Raw genomic sequence first — 19,067 nt, 5'->3', positions numbered from 1 at the left:
TCTGGAGAGGAGGCTCCGCCAGATAGTTGAATCTCGGATTCAGGAGGAGCAGTGTGGTTTTTGTACTGGTCATGGAACTGTGGACCAGCTCTACACTCTCAGCAGGGTCCTTGAGGGTGCATGGACGTTTGCCCAACCAGTCTGCATGTGTTTTGTGGACTTGGAGAACGCGTTCGACCATGTTCCTCGAGGAATTCTGTGGGAAGTACTCCGGGAGTATGGGGAATCGGACCAGCTAATTCAGGCTGTTTGTTCCCTGTATGACCGGTGTCAGAGTTTGGTTCGCATTGCCGGCAATAAGTCGGAGCCGTTTCCAGTGAGGGTTGGACTCCGCCAGGGCTGCCCTTTGTCACCAACTCTGTTTATTATTTTTATGGACAGAATTTGTAGGCGCAGCCAGGGCGTTGAAGGGTTCCGGTTTGGTGGCTGCAGGATTGAGTCTCTGCTTTTTGCAGATGATGTGGTCCTGCTGGCTTCATCGAGCCATAAACTTCAACTTTCACTGGATCGGTTCGCAGCCGAGTGTGAAGGGCCCGGGATGAGAATCAGCACCTCCAAGTCCATGGTTCTCGCCCGGAAAAGGATGGAGTGCCATCTCCGGGTTGGGAATGAGATCCTGCCCCAAGTGGAAGAGTTTAGGTGCTTCGCTGTCTTGTTCACGAGTAAGGGAAGGATGGAACGCGAGATCGACAAGCAAATTGGTGCGGCGTCTGCAGTGATGCGGACTCTACATCGGTCTATTGTGGTGAAGAGAGAGCTAAGCCAAAAGGCAAAGCTCTCAATTTACCGGTCAATCTACGTTCCTACCCTCACCTATGGTCATGAGCTTTGGGTAGTGACCGAAAGGACAAGATCGCGGGTACAAGTGGCAGAAATGAGTTTTCTCCGTAGGGTGGTTGGGCTCTTCCTTAGAGATAAAGTGAGAAACACTGTCATCCGGGAGAGACTCGGAGTAGAACTGCTACTCCTCCGCATTGAGAGGAGCCAGATGAGGTGGCTTGGGCATCTGGTCAGGATGCCTCCCGGACGCCTCCCTGGGGAGGTGTTCAGGGCAAGTCCGACCGGCAGAAGGCCTCAGGGAAGACCCAGGACACGTTGGAGAGACTATGTCTCCTAACTGGCCTGGGAACGCCTCGGAAGCTGCTGGGAGGAGCTGGACAAAGTGGCCGGGGAGAGGAAAATCTGGGCCTCCCTGCTTGGGCTACTGCCCCTGCGACCCGATCTTGGATAAGCAGTAGAAGATGGATGGATGGCGAATAGAACTTACGTTTTTGCCAGTGTCTGTTTGTGTTCAAAATAACTTGAAAAGTTTGGATGAAATTTTCTGGAATTGTTGAAAATGGGATATGGAAGAACTGATTAAATTTTGGGGGTGATCCAAAATTCAAAATGTTCCTAAAATTCACCCTTTTACCTAAAACGAATTACCTGCAACTAATGCCACTTTCTCAACCGATTCACCTCATTGTTTCTCATTGATTCACCCCATGTTTCTCATCATTCCAACGTCAACTCATTCAACAAAGTCAGGACATTCGTGCTATTAACCACAGCACAAAAATTCCCTAATTTTTTTCTTCCACAACGCAAAATGCCTTTGATCTAAAGAGTTGTAACTACTTCCACATTTCTCAACCCATTCAGACCGTTCCAACATCAAAGCATTCAACTGATTAAGGACATTTGTGCCATTTTCCACATACTAAGAATTCCCACTTTTTTTGTCACTCCCATTTTTCAGAATGCAAAATGCCTTTAATCTAAAGACTTCTAAATACTTCCACATTTCTCAACCGATTCAGACCGTTCCAAAGTCAAAATTATCAACTCATTTGGGACATTTAGCCTTACATTGCGCTATCATGCTAGGTGTTAGCACGCTAATGTTAGCATTGCTAGCATGTTGACATTAGCACAGTAGCATTTTTAGACATTTTTATAGGTAGACACTTGTATATAGACTTAGGCCTATCATGCTAGGTGTTAGCACGTTAACGTTAGCACATTAGCATTGCCAGCATGCCAACATTAGAATAGTAGCATTTTTAGCCCTTTTCATAGCTAGACACATATATAAACACTTAACACTATTATGCTATGTGTTAGCATGCTAACATTAACATGTTAGCACCGCTAGCTTGCAAACATTAGCAACCTAAATATGTAGATAAAATAAACTTAAGACTAATATTTATGGTGTAAATCACAATATGGGGGAACTATGGCGCTTGGCGGAGGTCTGGACTCTCTGAGTGCTTTTCAAGTTGTCACAGGATCAAGGAAAATCGACACAAATCGACGCTTACACGCTAATATACATGCAAAATGATACTGTTTTACACTCCTTTTGATCAGCTTGTGTAAAATAGCGTGCTTTTGCGTGCATATTAGCGTGTAAGCGTTTCCGGCAAACAAATAATAATACAACGGAATGACATTCACACAGTATCGGCCACCCGGAAGTACCGAGCCAGCATTTCCGGGACTCCTCACAGCGTCGCTCCCAAGAGCAGCGGACGTCGAACGACACTTCCTGCTCCGTGTCCAGACAACAGTCACGTGGGCCTCATGGCCATCCTCTACAACAACATCGGTAGGCACCGCCGTGGACACTTGTCCCAGAGACAAGACGTGTCGTGGTAAAGTGATGGTTGCGGTCACCTGGCGCAGGTAAAGACTTGGCCCGCGTGTCCATGCCGGCCGCCCTCAACGAGCCCGTCAACCTGCTGCAGAGGCTGTGTGAGGAACTGGAGTACAGCCAGCTGCTCGACACTGCCAGCAACACCGCAGACCCGTACCAGAGGATGGTACACACACACACACACACTTATTTCCCACATCCTCCATCACAGTGGGTCATCTTCTGGTTCTGATGTCTCTCTCAGGTCTACATTGCTGCCTTCGCCATCTCGGGTTACTCCACCGCGACCTTCCGGAGCCGCTACAAGCCCTTCAACCCAGTCCTGGGGGAGACCTACGAGTGTGTGAGGGAGGACCGCGGCTTTCGCTTCATCAGCGAGCAGGTCGACCAGCAAAACCCAGCTAGAACCTTATAAGTGTTCCACCTGCAGCAGTGCTTCAGTTCTGCTGATGTAACTGTTGTGTTTTTGAATGAATCAGGTGTGTCACCATCCTCCCATCTCAGCCTGCCACGCAGACTCTGACAACTTCTCCTTCTGGCAAGGTGACGCTTGAGGATCTCAGACCAGAACCTGGCCTTCGGCTCACCGTTTGTCCTCTTTACGTCTCCACAGACCAGAGGTGGAAGAACAAGTTCTGGGGCAAGTCGCTGGAGATCGTGCCGACCGGGATGGTGAACGTGGCGCTACCGAGGTAACGTCAGTGTGATGAGACTCCCCGCTGGGATGTCACCTGAGGTGTTGCTGGTATCCCGTCCAGGTATGGAGACCACTATGAGTGGAACAAAGTGGTGACCTGCATCCACAACGTGCTGAGTCAGCAGCGCTATCTGGAACATTACGGCGAGGTCACCATCCGCAACCTGAAGAGCAACGTGTGCACCTGCAAGATCTCCTTTGTCAAGGTGAGTCCTCAGTTAATGACCCCCTCCCAAAACCTGGCTTTCCTCCGCTCTCTGTGTCATTTGTTTTGGTCCTGTAGTCTCGCTACTGGGGGTCAGAGGGCAACAAGAACGAGGTCCAGGGCACGGTGCTGGACCAGAGTGGCAGCGTCATTCACCGCTTTGGAGGTCTGTGGCATGAAGGCATCTTCTGTGACACGCTGCCCACCCCCAAATGTGTCTGGAAGCCGAGTGAGTCTTTCCTAGAAGTCACCTCTTCTCCATCCTTTGCTCTCTTCCTCAACTCCACGTTCGTCTTCTCTCCTGCTGCCCCATCAGATCCACAACCCAAAGACCACCTGCTCTACTACGGCCTTTCCACCTTCGCTATGGAACTCAACGAGCTCACGCAGGACCTCAAGCCTCTGCTGCCCCTTACAGACAGCAGGCTGCGACCCGACCAGAGGTGACCACGCTACCAACGAAAACACACAGGAAGTTGCAGACGAACATCAACAGCAAGTTAGAAACAAAAACAAACAGCAAGTTACAAACAACAATGAACAGGAAGTTACAAAGCAAACAGGAAGTTTCCCACAAACACAAACGGGAAGTTACAAACAAAAACAAACAGGAAGTTACAAAGCAAACAGGAAGTTGCAAACAAAAACAAGAAGTTAGAAAGAAAACAAACAGCAAGTTGCAGGAAGTTGACCACAAACACGAACAGGAAGTTACATACAAAAACAAACAGGATGTTACAAACAATAAAAAACAGGAAGTTACAAAGCAAACAGGAAGTTACAACGCAAACTGGATGTTACAAACAAAAACAGGAAGTTAGAAACAAAACAAACAGCAAGTTACAGGAAGTTGCCCACAGACCTGAATGGGAAGTTACATACAAAAACAAACAGGAAGTTCCAAAAAAACAGTAAGTTGGAAACAAAACAAGCAGCAAGTTACAAACAACAACAAACAGGAAGTTACAAAGAAAACAGGACGTTGCCCACAAACACAAACTGGAAGTTACAAATAAAAACAAACAGGAAGTTACAAACAACAATAAACAGGATGTTCCAAAGCAAACAGGAAGTTTCCCACAAACACAAACGGGAAGTTACAAACAGGAAGTTACAAAGCAAACAGGAAGTTTCCCACAAACACAAACGGAAAGTTACAAACAAAAACAAGCAGGAAGTTACAAACAACAACAAACAGGAAGTTACAAAGAAAACAGGAAGTTGCCCACAAACACAAACTGGAAGTTACAAACAAAAACAAACAGGAAGTTACAAACAACAATAAACAGGATGTTCCAAAGCAAACAGGAAGTTACAAACAGAAACAGGAAGTTTGAAACAAAACAAACAGCAAGTTCCAGGAAGTTGCCCACAAACAGTACAAAAGCAAACAGTTACCAACAACAAAAAACAGGAAGATGGAAAGAAAAAAACCCAGGAACTGTCAAGCCCTAAACTTAACTGCGAACCCGAACCCAGACAACAGTAAGTTACAAACCAAACAGGAAGTTGCAGACAAACACAAACAGGAAGTTACAAACAAGCTGTTACAAAGCGAAACAGGAAGTTGCAAACTAATGGTGATGAATCCCTGCTTGGTGGGGGTAATAATGTTCAGAGTATCTTGTCTCCTTGTTTGCCAGGATGCTGGAGGAAGGTCTCGTGGACGAGACGGACAGAAAGAAAGACGAAATCGAGGAACTGCAGAGGGAGAGGAGGAAAGAGCTCTGCAAAAAAGGGGAGGAGCATGTCCCGTCTTTCTTCAGGTACGTCCGCCTCTCCAAGCAAACAAAAACATCATCCATTCTTAGAACGATTGTTGAAACACACAATTTGTGTGCTTTGCTGTTCAGGAAAGCCAAAGATTCTTGCGGTCGTGACGTCTGGTTGACAAATGGAACCTACTGGAAACTCAGAGGGGATCCAGGCTTTGCCAACATGGCCGGTGTAACTCTGTGGTGACACAAACCACCGCTGTCGGGAGCATGCGTGATCCGCTGCGAAGATGAGCGGTGATGGTGCTGATCCGTGCATGACTGGCTCATGGCAACTATCAGCTTTTATTTGTGTGCTTGTGTTTTTTAGTGGACTGTAAACTATGCAAACAGGACTGAACTTGTATTAGAAATGTATCTTCTCCACCCAAGTATGACTCTTAAGTTCTAGAAGGTCCACTTGTTTGACGATACACTCTCACTTTCATTTGAAGACAACACGAAAGGACATTTTTGACAAAGAGATCTTTATTTGAATAGAAAAGAAAACAACAGTACAATACTCACTTGCGTCACCTTAAATAAATAACACTTTTTCTTTCAAAAATCTCATTTTATAAATTGCAATGGCTGAGAGGATTATTGCTCGGTTCAACATGTGACATCCTGTACACGCCCCCTTCTGTCATTCTTGAAAATAAGTGCAGGTCCTTTTATAAATCATGTCTGCTGTTATTTGGGAGGCTGCAGAGCTTGGCTGTCACAGCCGAGATATCCAGCAGGGGGCAGCCCTGAGGCGCTCATGACAGCACTGGGAATGAGCAGCACGTGACCGCATTAAACGGCTTTGATTGTCTTTAGGACGTCATCGCTATCGCGAGATTCGACTGCTAATTGCACTTAAACTGTGACAAGTATGATCCAATATCTTTAGCTCAATTATGAAGACATATTTTAAATTTCTGCTCATGCCAGCGTGGTCTTTGTAAGGCAAACAGTCGTCGTTCCAATACAAGCCGTTTGGGGGCGACCTCCTCGTGGTCAATGATGCTGACTACGCGAATGCTATTAGCTTAGCATGTCGTCCACCTGTCAGGTGTTGTCTGGGGTCGTTAGCGGAGACGCGTGAGGAGACCACCGCTGGCTGGCGGCCTCTGTCAGGATGCGACTGTCACCGCCTGTGAGGACAAACGCCGGCTCATGGTGTCTGCGAGGTCACTTCCCACTTCCTGTTCACGGCGGTGACAGCTTCTGTTTAGCTTCCAGGTGTGTGAATGACCCACTTTTCATGGCGACCGCAGAAGAAGAAAAAGAGCGAGGCTCCCTAATGCAACGCTTGCCTCTTCTGCGGACATCAAACGTACCGGTTCCGGTGGAAATTCTCGAGGAAGATCAGAATTCCCCAAACGTCCCTTATTTTGTAATGCAAATGTTGACAGGAAGTGGCGGCGTGATTCCGCGCGTCCCGTTACTACGGTGGTAACCACCACCAACAGTTCAGCGCTGCGTGTTTTAAGATATATTTGTCATTTTGTGTTTGCTTGAGATGCTCCTGAAGGACCCAGAGATGTCTTTAGTTTCTTCTTTATACTGGAAGGGCATTTTGGTGCTTATTTTCCTTCATTTTAGCGACAAAAGTTGTCACGCGCTTGCTCGTGTAGGCTGCAGTGCTCTGCGTCGCCACCAGAGGGAGCCAAATTAGTTGCTACACTATGCAGTGTGTCTGTTTGGGAGGAAATGATGAGTGCAAAAAGGTGAGAAAAGAGAGGGAGTTTGACAGCTTGATAGTTTGAGAGAAGAAGAGACGAGCCCTGCAGGCGTCATGTCAAGATATGCAGATGTTTTTTTTTTTTCAAACAATCCAGATGTTTCTGAGTCGACGGTCGCAGGTGTGTGTTGCGTCCACGTGGCTGCGGGGCACGTCGCATCCGCTCCGCGTCCCGCTGTGACGTTGACCTTCAAACGTCCTCCTGAGCGCCATCACTCACTTTAAAGATGGCCGCCGCAAATGTTCCCACCTACAGCGGTGACCTCATCGAGGTGTGAGGGAGGGTGGGGGTGGGGGAGGGAGGGTGGACGAGGGGGGGTGTTCAGTGAGTGTAAAAGCCAAAGTAGTCGCTGTCCTTGTCGCACACTTCCGCAGCACGCGGCGGCGAGTTCTCGCTGCGGGAGGCGTAGGGCGACACCCTCCTCTTCTTCACCTCGCCCTCAAACAGCGGCGATTCTGCTGAGTCAGCTGACTTCACCGAGGGCGGCTCCAGCCAGTGCTCCTCCCCCGCCTCCTTAGCCTTGTCGACCAGCGGGGGGGGCTCCAGGAGCGGGGCGGCGTGCAGCCTGGCGTTGCCGGGCGACGAGGGCGAGGAGGCGAGAGGTCTGAACCAGGCTAGGCTGGGGGCGGGTTTGCTGGGGTGGCTCAGGTACTGAGCCGGGGGCCGGGTGGCGGTCCAGCCCGCCGTGGTGGCCGCCGACACGCTGGTGGAGGCGAACGGGTGCTCGGGGTAGTAGCTGAGGGCGGGGTGAGGCGGGGTCTGCAAGGGGAAGGGCTTGTAGAGGCCGTTTCCAGAGAAGTCGCCCTCGAAGGACGACGGGAAGTCGAGACGGTTGGGGGCCACGGCCTGCTGGGACGGCAGGTACCAGTGGGGCCCGGGGCTGGACGGGGGGTCTTTGTGCTGCTGGGGCTCCCGGCCGTAGAAGCGACTTTGGGGCAGAGGGCTGATGTACTGCGGCTCCGAGAGGTAGCCTGGAGGGTAGCAGGCCCCCGGCAGCAAAGGCTGGCTGTCCGTGGGGGAGGGGGTGAGGCGGTCGGGGTCGGGGGGTGCGTACAAACTAGGCGGGAGGAGAGATGGGGGAGAAAGAAAAGGTGTTACTTCCTGCCTAAAACCTCAAAGCATCTTTCAACTATCACACCACAGTATGTATTACTGCAGTTACTTTCATGTACTGCATATGTTATACTAGCTTAAATCGTAGCTATTTTATTTGTCAATTCATATGTCTGTAGATATTTTCCCTTGCACTGGTGCAATTTATATAATCTATAATATAATATAATCAATCATATTAAAGAAAGAAATAAAATGATTACAGCATTATATCATCATTTTGCAGCATCTCGGCTGTTTTTACCACAATGAAAACACAAATCTTATCTGACATTTCATCTTATCCTGTCTCAGCAGACGCAGTCGAGGCTTTCAAAAGCAGACGTGTTGTTTTCTGATGGTCAAACTTACGTGTCGTAGCTGTCTCGGAAGCCTTTGGCGAAGGGGTTGTGGTCTATTTTTAACTGCGTGATCTGAAATGAGAGAATATGCTTTCACATTCAAGCAGAAAACCTCGTCGTGGTCATCATCACATGCTGGATCGGCGTGGAGGTCAACGCACGTCTGCGTTCTGGTAGGCGGTGACGGCGATGAACTGCGTCTCAGGGAAGATGAAAGTTTGAGCTTTGGACGGCTGGAAGGCGTCCTCAGAACCGTCCTCTTTGGCCTCCACGATGTGCAGGCGAGGCTGGTACTTGTGCAGGGACTGCAGCACGATCATCTACCACCGCAACAATCACACCGCTTTTAAATTCACATACGCCTTTCATAAGTGCTTTCACACCAGCAGCATTAAGGCCAACCGCACCACACCACCTTTAACATCACAGCATCAGAACACCATGAACACCATCGTTATTCCACGTGCTATCAACCCCATGCCTTCGCTTCATGTGTTTATGTACGCCGATGTTTGTGTATATTTTTTAATACGAGTTATTAGTTTCTTTTGAAATAAGCTGTCTGTATTTTTAGATTGTGCTGCTGTACCAAGTTAAAGTATTTTCTTATGATCTTTGGGGGTTGGCTGTCAAAGTGCAGGGTAAAACAAAATAATGAGAGGGGGTCAAAGTGCATTAATGAAAAAAAGTCGGAAGTGTATGAGAATAAAGTTGTACATTTACAAGAATAAAGTCGTACATTTATGAGAAAAAAGGCAGAAATGTAAAAGAAAAATTTGTACATTTACAAGAATAAAGTCGTACATTTACGAAAAAAAGCCGGAAATGTACAAGAAAAATTAGTAGATTTACAAGAATAAAGTCGTAAATGTAAAAGAAAAAAGTCAGAAATTTACAACAATAAAGTCGGACATTTACAAGAAAAAGTAAAGTCCTAAATTTACGACTTTTTTCTCGTAAAGAAAATAGTTGGGAGTTTACGAGAATAAAGTTGTACATTTACAAAAATAAAGTCGTAAATTCACGAGGAAAAAGCCAGAAATGTACAAGAAAAAGTTGCACATTTACGAAAACGAGTCGGAAATGTATGAGAATAAAGTCGTACATTTTTGAGAAAAAAGTCGGGAATGTATGAGAATAAAGTTGTACATTTACAAGAAAATAGTCAGAAATTTACAAGAAAAAAAGTTGTACATTTACGAGAATAAAGTCGTACATTTACAAGAATAAAGTTGTACATTTACAAGGCTAAAGTCGGACATTTACGAGAAAAAAGTTCTCAGACTATGAGAATAAAGTCGTACATTTACGACAAAAAGTCATACTACAACAATATTGTACATTTTACGAGAATAAAGTCAAATTTCCGAGAAAAAAGTCTGAAATTTACAAGAATAAAGTCGTAAATTTACAAGAATAAAATTGTGCATTTACAAGAATAAAGTCAGAAATTTGTGAGAATAAAGTTGGAAATGTACGACAAAAAGTAATATTACGAGAATAATGTACATTTACGAGAATAAAGTCGTAATATTACAAGAATAAAGTCAAATTTATGAGAAAATAGTCTGAAATTTACAAGAATAAAGTCCTACATTTAGGACAAAAAGTCGTAATATGGCGAGAATAAAGTTGTAAATGTATGAGAATGAAGTGTTACAATGAGGTGTGATGGTGTCGTACGTGTCGGAGGGACACAGACAGCTATTAAAAGGGGGGCCTTAGGTGACCTCTGGCCTTGGGCCAAGGTAATTTTATTTTTAAAAACCAATTTAAATTAAAAAATTACAAGAATAAAGTGGTGAATTCACAAGTTAATTTTTGTTGTAAATTTACGACTTTATTCCCGTAAATTTACACCTTTTCTCTTGTAGATTTATGACTTTTTTCTCGGAAATTTAGGGCTTTATCCTCGTAAAATTGACTAGTTTCATTCTCGAAAATTTCCGACTTTTGTTCTCGTACGTTTACGACTGTATTCTCGTAAATGTGTAAGAAAACCAATCAAATCAAATGAAAGAAGATAAGCAGTGAGGTACCTGTGCTACGTTGTTGGTGCTGCCTTTGTTGTTGGTCAACTTGAGTTTGCTGAAGGACACTTCCTGTCTCATCCAGTGTGCCCCCGTGTTGGGAGAGTCTGGGTGCACGTACGTCCTGTTTCCTGCGCCATGTCGACAACACGTGATTGTTTTGTAAGGTCCAGCATAGCGTGACACATGACTACTGCGCATATCAGTGACGCTGCACACTATACAGCGTATACGGTACAGCGTGCATTCCATGCAGTGTATTTGAAGATTGGCGCTATTGTGCTGAAATGTACCTGGCATGTTGCCCTCCGCTTTGCCACACTGCACCCACTTCCCTCCCTGGTAGCGCCAGTGGTGCTGGTCGGCCAGAACCACGTCCACGTAGACGTTATAGTGGGCGGAAGGATCCAGAGCGCTGATGTTGAAGCTCAGGAAGGGGAACATCCTCCTGACAGACACCGTGTTGTTGAATGAATGTGCTGCATACGTCTACACTGACCATTTATGGACACCATGGTGGCTTATTTCAATACATCAGACATGCAATTGTGCGTGATATATCAAGATGGAAAGTGGTTTGGATCACATGAGGATGATTCAGCGCGTGTCGACAGTGCTGTTTAGCCAAACAAATAAGACCACGCTTATGCAAACCAACGTAATTGTTCCCTGCAGCGCATTCAGGTCGTCTAGTGGTGGAAAAACCATTGAGGTGTGTAAAAGGTCTATGTTGTGGTCAGGTTGCGTTATATATGCACTCCGCAGCTGAAACGCTCAGTTTGGTTAGTTGCCCTTCGACGCACCGCAAAGACAAGAGCAACATTTTCCAACAGCAATTAATTATTAATAATACATTTCAATTTCAATAAATGCAATCATTTATAATAATTACGATAAGTGTCCTGTATTCTAATTGTAATAATAATACATTTCAATGTATGACTTTTTAAAATTTAAATTTAAATAATTTATTTAAATTATAAAAATGTTAAAAACAATCAAAAACGCGTGCTTAAATAGATAAAATACTGAAAAATATTAATAACACATGAAATTTCAATAAATATAATAATTTCTAATAATTATTAAAAGTATACAATGTTCTAGTTACCATAAATTGTAAATACTAAATGATTATTATTTATGAATTTTACATTTGAATTTAAATAAGTTATTTAAATTAGAATGAATAATTCCAATGTCAACACATTTCATAATTTATAATAATTTTAAAATAATTATTAAAATTATATTATACTATAATCATTATAATGATAATAAATGTAAATGTGTTTTTAATTATTATTTTTTATTTAAATGTAACTATTTAAATTAAATACATTTGACAATCAAAAAATTGTGCTTAAATACTATAGATAAAATACTAAAAATATGCTCCCTAGTGGCTGTGAACGGTATAGCGAGGATATCAGAGCAATGTTATTGGACGCTGAGTGGGCTGGACTCGAGTCACATTTTTGAGGACAATATCATCATAGACTCGGGACTTGACTCGTACTTTACTGTGTTGACTTATAAATACTTCAGATTTTCAGTGAGTTTGTTGAGTAAAATGTTGTCCCAAAGTATTCAACAAACCGTTATTTTGCCAATTCCACTAAGACAGCAAAACTTCCCACAAAATCTGTTTCATTGAATGCATCGCATCTGATAACGTCCAATCAGGTTTAAGAACAAACAACGAGGGTGTGGTTTACGTTTCTATCAGCTGAGAGGGGAAGTCATAAACACCGGGCTGTATCAACGTTCTACTAAGGACACTTTCATGTGCATTTGCAAATTACGAGGTCATATACAAACAAAAAAAACAATTGCTGTGTGCAAAACCCGCAGTACGAGAATTACAGACGGAGAAGATACAACTTTGAACTTTGTTCGGCGCCTGAAGTTGCACAATGAACTGTAAGTTGGACCTGTTGTGAGCTAATGCTTTGGCTAACTCTTGCTTAACTAGCTAGCTAATCAAACCGTGACACTGCAATGAGTTTAGTGGGCAACGGCCGCAAGTTGCCCTTGTTTTTATTTATTTTTTATTTTTATTATTTATTATGGCTTATTGTGCCTGTTCTGAGATAATTCAAGCTTGAAATAAATGCCTGTTGTTCCGGTGTAATGACGATTTGTGCCTGCTACCGCTTCTGCGCATTCATGATGCGTCGGTCGCAAACGAATCGGCTCTAAGATCCGGGTCCATTTTAATATAAGCATCTGATATCTGGTATTTTTCACATTACTAATTCATTTTACACAATACACATAATTTGGTAATAAATTAATTTAAGACAAAAAAATCTGAGGAGCCACGTGGGAGCCGAAGGAACGGACTCTTTTAGTGAGCCAGGCTAGGCGAGAACGAGCACTCTAAAAAGAGATGAACTTTCCATCAGTACTGCACATGCGTGTGCAACAACAGCTGTTTTGAGTTGTCATGCCACAGACTTTTGTCCCGATCCGATACCGACTAAAATTGTGGCTGGCATCGGCGATACCGATCCGATACAATTACACCTAATGTGTCTGGTAAAATTGAAGAAGTGTATTTAAAATCATAGCATAAAAATAGAAAACATCAGAACAATATATTTATTTACTTTAAACTCTAGAGTGTGTTGAGGTATACGAACCGTCTTTTACAAAATATGTTAACATTTGTTATTTTGATGAAGTCTGAGCCTTGTGTGTCTTACCAAAGATTGCATTACCCGAAAGTCACCTTTACACTCCTATTACCCAATATAGCAGACATAATAAGAGAAAATAAGACACCCCAAAACCTGTTTGCAACCTTCTAAATATTTTAAAAACATTATTAGAGCCCTCTAGACATGAAAAAACACCCCTATCGTCACCTTTACACTCCTATTACCCAATATAGCAGACATAATAAGAGAAAATAAGACACCCCAAAACCTGTTTGCAACCGTCTAAATATTTTAAAAACATGATTAGAGCCCTCCAGACATGAAATAACACCCCTGTAGTCGCCTTTCTACTCCTATTACCCAATATAGAAGACGTAATAAGAGAAAATAAGACATACACAACCTGTTAATGACCTTCTAAATATGTGTTTTAACATTATTAGAGCCCTCTAGACATGAAAGAACACCCCTATAGTCACCTTTACACGCCTGTTACACATTTTAGAAGACATAACTAGAGAAAATAAAACATAAGACTTGAACTGTCTTGCCTTGACCTAAGACTCGACTCGGACTTGCACGCTTTGACTTGCCTGGAGACTTGGAATGAATCACTTATTAATCCCACCTCTGCCTTGTGTGCTCTTTCACTTTTATGGAAAATGTTCAGAAAGTGAACTTTGCAGGCAGGAAATGCTCAAAGTAATCGATTCCCACCGCCATTGGGAATCAAGCCCGTTCCTTCCACACACCCTCACCCTCTTCCCTGCGTCCCCGACGCTTGACGCTAACGACAAGCGGCGGTTCGTCCATCAGCGTGGACGCGCCGGAGTCCTCGGAAGTGCGCGGGTGACATTTACGAACAATAGCAATACAGCAGGTGCGGGGTGGGCGGGGGGGCCGGAACAGGCGAGGAAGTGGACGTTCACCGGGGGAAGAGGACTTTTCCGCACCAGCGCACTCGCTGATTCGTGTGGACAGGAGCTCAGGTCGGCTTCTTGTCACCACGCGCACACGCCTCGTCGTCTGTGACCACAACGTGGCCGTCTGCAGCTGGCGTCGCCGCCGCACGCGCTCGTCTATACTGTTTGTAGATTCTATATCCAGTATTCTACATCCTGCTGTCGTCACACGGCATCCGCGTGTCTAAGGCTGCGTTCAACACAACTAGGACGTCACATATTGATGACGCTTGTTACCTCCGCCAAGCGCAGGTAACAGTATGTCTTTGCTGGCGCTTATCTGTTTGTTTGTTTGTCTGTTTGTGTACGAAACAACTTGAAAAGTTGAGATTTTCAGGAGTTGTCGGAAATGGGATATGGAAGAACTGATTCAATTTTGGGGGTTATCCAAAATTCAAATTTTTCCCCAAATTCATTCATTTCTCTAAAAGTCCAAATTCTCAACTCATTCGGGACATTTAGCCTTCCCGGTGCATTGCACTATCATACTAGGTGTTAGCATACTTGCATTTTTAGCTATTTTCATGAATAGGCACATATCTAAACACATATATAAACACCTAGCACTATCATGCTAGCTATCTAGCTATCATTCATAGCTAGACACATATAAACACTTACCACTATTATGCCTGGTGTTAGTATGCTACCGTTAGCATGTTAGCATTGCTAGCATGCTAACATGCTAACATTAGAATAGCAACATTTCAAGCCGTTTTCATAGGTAGACACATATATAAATACTTGGCATTCTTCTGCTAGGTGTTAGCGTGCCAGCATTGCTAGCATGCTAACATTAGAATAGCAGCATTTCTAGCTGTTTTCATAGGTAGACACATGTAGAAACACTTCTACATGTAAACACTATAAAAACCTAGCGATATTATGCTAGGTGTAAGCATGATAATGTTTGCATGTTAGCATTGCTAACATGCGAACATTAGTATAGTAGAACTTTTAGCCGTTTTCATAGGTAGACTTTTATATAAACACTTAGCACTATCATGCTAGGTGTTAGCATGCTAACTTTAGCATGTATGGCGCCTGGTGGAGGTCTATGCTCTTCGAGTGCTTTTCTAGTTGTGTATTTATTGGTTGTACTCCATGTACCACAACCTGTTCTGTGAGAAGTGCAATGCAAAAATATACAAACTAATGCACCGCTAACGCCACTAGGGAATTGGTCCCATCGTCGTTACCCCCTCAAGTCGACAGTACCACTTTGAGCCATAAGAGGGAGCTAGCTGGACGCAATGCCGTCAATTTAACGTTAGAAGTGGTTGCGTCGTTAGCAAGGAATTGTTGTATGCAGTGGATACCCCGCACATTCGCGATTCAGCATTCTCAGACCTGCAAATTTTTGTGTTTTTGGTCTTTCCCCCCACCAAAGTAGGCCATGTTTTTCCCACAGAAAACGCAACTCATTCACCCCAAGTGGGTAGTAATTTATAAATAGACACCACTGTTAAAAAAAGACCCACAATTTGCATTTTTTAATATGTAAATACATTTTTTTAAATTTGTATTTGTATGCATATTATTATTGAATATATATATATTTTTTTAAAGCCCACAGCTTTTACATGTTTATGTTTTTATGCTTCACTAATGATGTTTTTTTCACCAAGCGTTGAGATTTTGCACTTTTTTCGACAGCCCTTGAAGGCACCATATAGTTGCTGCGCGTTGGGCTATTCGGGAAGCGCTTAGCTTCCACGGTCACGGCTCATCTTACATTGTCATTCTCTAGCGGTCACAACCTACACATTGCATACTTCAAATTACAGCTCCAACGATTAATCCACGATTAACTGATTATCCAATTAATCAACAACTGTTTTGCTATTCGATTTATGTTTTTTTTTTCATTTCAGCCTCTCGAATGTGACTATTTTGGAATTTCCCTCGTCATCCACGCCAGCGGACCTGTACTGTCCTTTTCTTTTCTCTTTTGTCTTGACCGAAAGGAGGCTGAGGAGCCGCGGGTTGCCAACCCCTGGTCGACGGGGCCTAACCCAGGCGTGCCCAAAGTGCGGCTGTTTCGTTGATTGGCCTGCAGCAAGCAAGAAAATGAATAAAAGCAGCAACAACGGACGAAAATAGCAGTGATTTCATGAAAATAAAGTTAAAAAAAAAAAAAAGAAACGAAAAAACGAATGTACTTTTAGAAGCACAGAGTTGAAATATTAAAGGAAATTATTATTTAAAATTCTAATGATTACTATTATTATTTTAGGGGAAAGAAACCAAACCAAATGAAACATTAGGTGTGTAAATAGTTATAATATCACTAGAATGAAGTCTAAATATTAGGAGGAAAAAAGATTTACAAGGAGAAAGTTGAAATATTAAAAAACAAAAAGAGCAGGAAAGAGCCAAACATTGTAATGGTCGGAACCAAAGTCAAATATTTCTATAATTCATCTCGCTTTTTTGGTCTTTTGGCATGCGGCCCCCGCTGCTGGAAAAGGTTTGGACGTCCAAAAATAATGGGTACTTGCCGCCCGGGTGACTTTTATTGCAAATGTTGATTCGAAATCAGAGGGGAAGATCAACGTCGGGCGAGCAGCGAGCGTTCGGAGGGGGAGGAGCGAGCGGCGTGTCAAACGTAGACTTAACGGGCTTCTCAGCTGTATTCCTGTCATGGAGAAGTGAAAATGGATGGATTGTTTCTGCTTTGCGTCGATGTTATCAGCGAGTACCCGAAAGGAAAAAGTGATGCCGGCCAAGCGGTGGACTGGCGGGGCGGGAGGAAGCGCCCGATCAGCTATCTGACATCGAGGAGGCGCGCTCGGCGTTTCTGCGAAGAGTCGCTGGCGCACACAAGCATGAACAGGAAGTGACTGTCAAAACGTGGTCCCACTTCTGCTTTTTTTTGTGTGTGTGTTGTTTTTGACGGGAACAAAGAAGCGGCCCTCCTAATATTGAAACGTAAGATGCCCTCCCGATTGCATTTGCATGATGACTGACATGTTCGTCTCGTCAAGATGGAAATAGAAAAGTCGCCCACTTGAATTTCCCTCTGAGAAATGTGAAACTCCAGTGGGACGACACCGAAAACTCTTCAACCTGAGCACGGCTCAATTTGCTGGTTTTTGGTTGTTGTCTTTTTGCATAAACCACTCATCTTCTGCTCGTGTTGTCTTACTCAACGTCACGCCGCACGCTCAGCGAAGACATCTGAAGAGACACGCGTGCAGGGCACGAGTCGGACATGCGGGACATTTGAAAGGGTGCACGCGTGTCTGAGTCCGGTGTAGCCGCGAACCTCCCGAGAGCGTCTCCCTGCAGCTTCAAAGCCGCCTCACCTTCTGAAGGCTTCGCCTCTTATGTTTTAATCAACACCTGCAGATGAGACAAGAAACGGAACACTTTTTCTTTTGGGCTTCAAACTGAGAAAGAAAAATCACTTTTTTGGGTTAAAAAAAAAAAGAAAATGTTCCTGGAGAACCTTGCAGGTTCTTCCGCACGATTGAAGCGGCGGTTTGTGTGGGGCGACGTCCTGTTCGCCGTTTCTGTGGGTCAATATTTGGCGATGGTGCAGTGAAATAATTGCAGTAATAAGCGGCGAGTCACAGATTTGGGGAAAATGAAAAGCGTGGCTGTGGTCACAAAGGAAAACCCCCAGCAAAGTAAAAGTTATAAAAATAAATCAAATCTAATTTTGAACAATGATTTTGTTTAAAGACTTCATTTCATTTCATTCTACATTTTTGATTTGTAATTTCTTATTTTTTTGTCTTTTAAATGTACTTATTTTTGTAAAATATACGACAAATAAAATCACATTTTAAACAATTGTTTTGTTTTTTTTATTTTTTAAAGACTTCATTTCATTTCATTCTACATTTTTTTAATTTGTAATTTCTTCTTGTTTTTGCCTTTTAAGTGTATTTCTTCTTGCCGACGATATGAAAGCACAGTTGGTAGAAGGTGAATCAGAATGCACGTGCTGATGTTCAGTGAGGCCTGACGGCAGCAGCGGCGTCTTTCTTTGAACGCGAGGATTTCGTATCATATTAAATAAAAATCACTGACATTTTGATCAAATAAAGGATCAGAAATGTTTGCTGTTATGAAACGTGATATTACGTGTTAAAATATCGGTATTTAATAGTTATTATGGTGTCTCTCTTGTGTCTTCCCCTCATATTTTTTGTCAGACGTATTTAGAGTTTCACATCTTCACTGATAATAAAAACGCGCACGTGTGCTCGCTGCAAAAGCTTGATTTTAGCAAACGTTTGCGTTTTTGAGGTTTTGTTGGCGTCTAATGCGCGGCTCACCTGCCGTGCTTGGTGATGATCATCTCGGTCTGGAACTTGTGGAACTTGGCCCACAGCGGGTAGTTGTTGAGGAGCGCCTGCGTCTTGCCACACAGCTGCAGGCCGGGCAGCGGGTACAGGGTGGCCCGCTGGTAGCCCGCCCCGAAGCTCTCCGGAGAGGGCGGGTACGCGTCTTTGCCCACCGCTGGGAAGCCGTCCCCGTAGCCCGGGCCGGCGGCAGCGGCGCTCCTCGGCGGAGAGCGCACGCCTCCGTAGGGGCAGCCGGCGAGCGTCTGCGCGTAGAAGCGGGCGGGCTGCGCTCCGAAGCCGCCGACCGCCTGCTCCGTGTGGTACTGCAGGGCCAAGGCGTCCTGGGCGCCCGCCGGAACGGAGTCCGGGTAGTAGAACCTCGCGTCCTGGATGCCCATTTTCAGGTCTGCCAGGTCCTTGACGCCGCGGTGGAGGTGTCCGTTCACTTCGGGGGTCTTTGCCAGGGTCTGCGCCTCGGTGCCGGTCAACATGCTGAGGTAGAGGTTGCCACCTGTGCCGCCCATTTGCAGCCCCGCCAAAAGTCATAAGGCTCACGTCCGCCGGGAGGGGGGCATCCAGTCCTGCTCTTCCGAAGTGGAACCTTTTTGGAACCTTCCCGGAACCTTCTCAGCTCAC

General features: G+C 44.4%; 2 protein-coding genes across 5 annotated transcripts in view; one reads left to right on the top strand and one right to left on the bottom strand.

The window, feature by feature from the left end:
* The window catches only part of osbpl7 (oxysterol binding protein-like 7), a 16,412-nt gene extending 9,109 nt beyond the window's left edge, over positions 1-7,303 (top strand). For all 3 annotated transcript variants that reach the window (XM_054767119.1, XM_054767117.1, XM_054767118.1), the window contains 10 exons: positions 2,447-2,593; positions 2,671-2,807; positions 2,886-3,023; positions 3,121-3,184; positions 3,255-3,333; positions 3,400-3,544; positions 3,622-3,772; positions 3,860-3,986; positions 5,187-5,309; positions 5,397-7,303. In XM_054767119.1, the coding sequence (XP_054623094.1) occupies positions 2,447-2,593; positions 2,671-2,807; positions 2,886-3,023; positions 3,121-3,184; positions 3,255-3,333; positions 3,400-3,544; positions 3,622-3,772; positions 3,860-3,986; positions 5,187-5,309; positions 5,397-5,505 (1,220 nt within the window). In that variant the 3' untranslated portion in view covers positions 5,506-7,303. The remainder of the gene's footprint in view (positions 1-2,446; positions 2,594-2,670; positions 2,808-2,885; positions 3,024-3,120; positions 3,185-3,254; positions 3,334-3,399; positions 3,545-3,621; positions 3,773-3,859; positions 3,987-5,186; positions 5,310-5,396) is intronic.
* tbx21 (T-box transcription factor 21) lies at positions 5,780-19,067 on the bottom strand. 2 transcript variants are annotated; one of them, XM_054767121.1, is made up of 6 exons: positions 18,423-19,067; positions 10,805-10,959; positions 10,521-10,642; positions 8,643-8,801; positions 8,492-8,553; positions 5,780-8,084 (listed from the first exon to the last, which is right to left on the bottom strand). In XM_054767121.1, the coding sequence occupies exons 1-6, from the start codon at positions 18,953-18,955 to the stop codon at positions 7,349-7,351; spliced, it is 1,767 nt and encodes a 588-aa protein (XP_054623096.1). In that variant the 5' UTR covers positions 18,956-19,067; the 3' UTR covers positions 5,780-7,348. The 2 variants fall into 2 exon arrangements, with proteins under 2 accessions (XP_054623096.1, XP_054623095.1); XM_054767120.1 differs by having other exon boundaries at positions 10,521-10,959.

This window comes from Dunckerocampus dactyliophorus, chromosome 2, assembly GCF_027744805.1.
Source record: "Dunckerocampus dactyliophorus isolate RoL2022-P2 chromosome 2, RoL_Ddac_1.1, whole genome shotgun sequence".
In the NCBI taxonomy this organism is placed as follows: domain Eukaryota; kingdom Metazoa; phylum Chordata; class Actinopteri; order Syngnathiformes; family Syngnathidae; genus Dunckerocampus; species Dunckerocampus dactyliophorus.
This window is presented reverse-complemented; position numbering and strand designations above follow the sequence as displayed.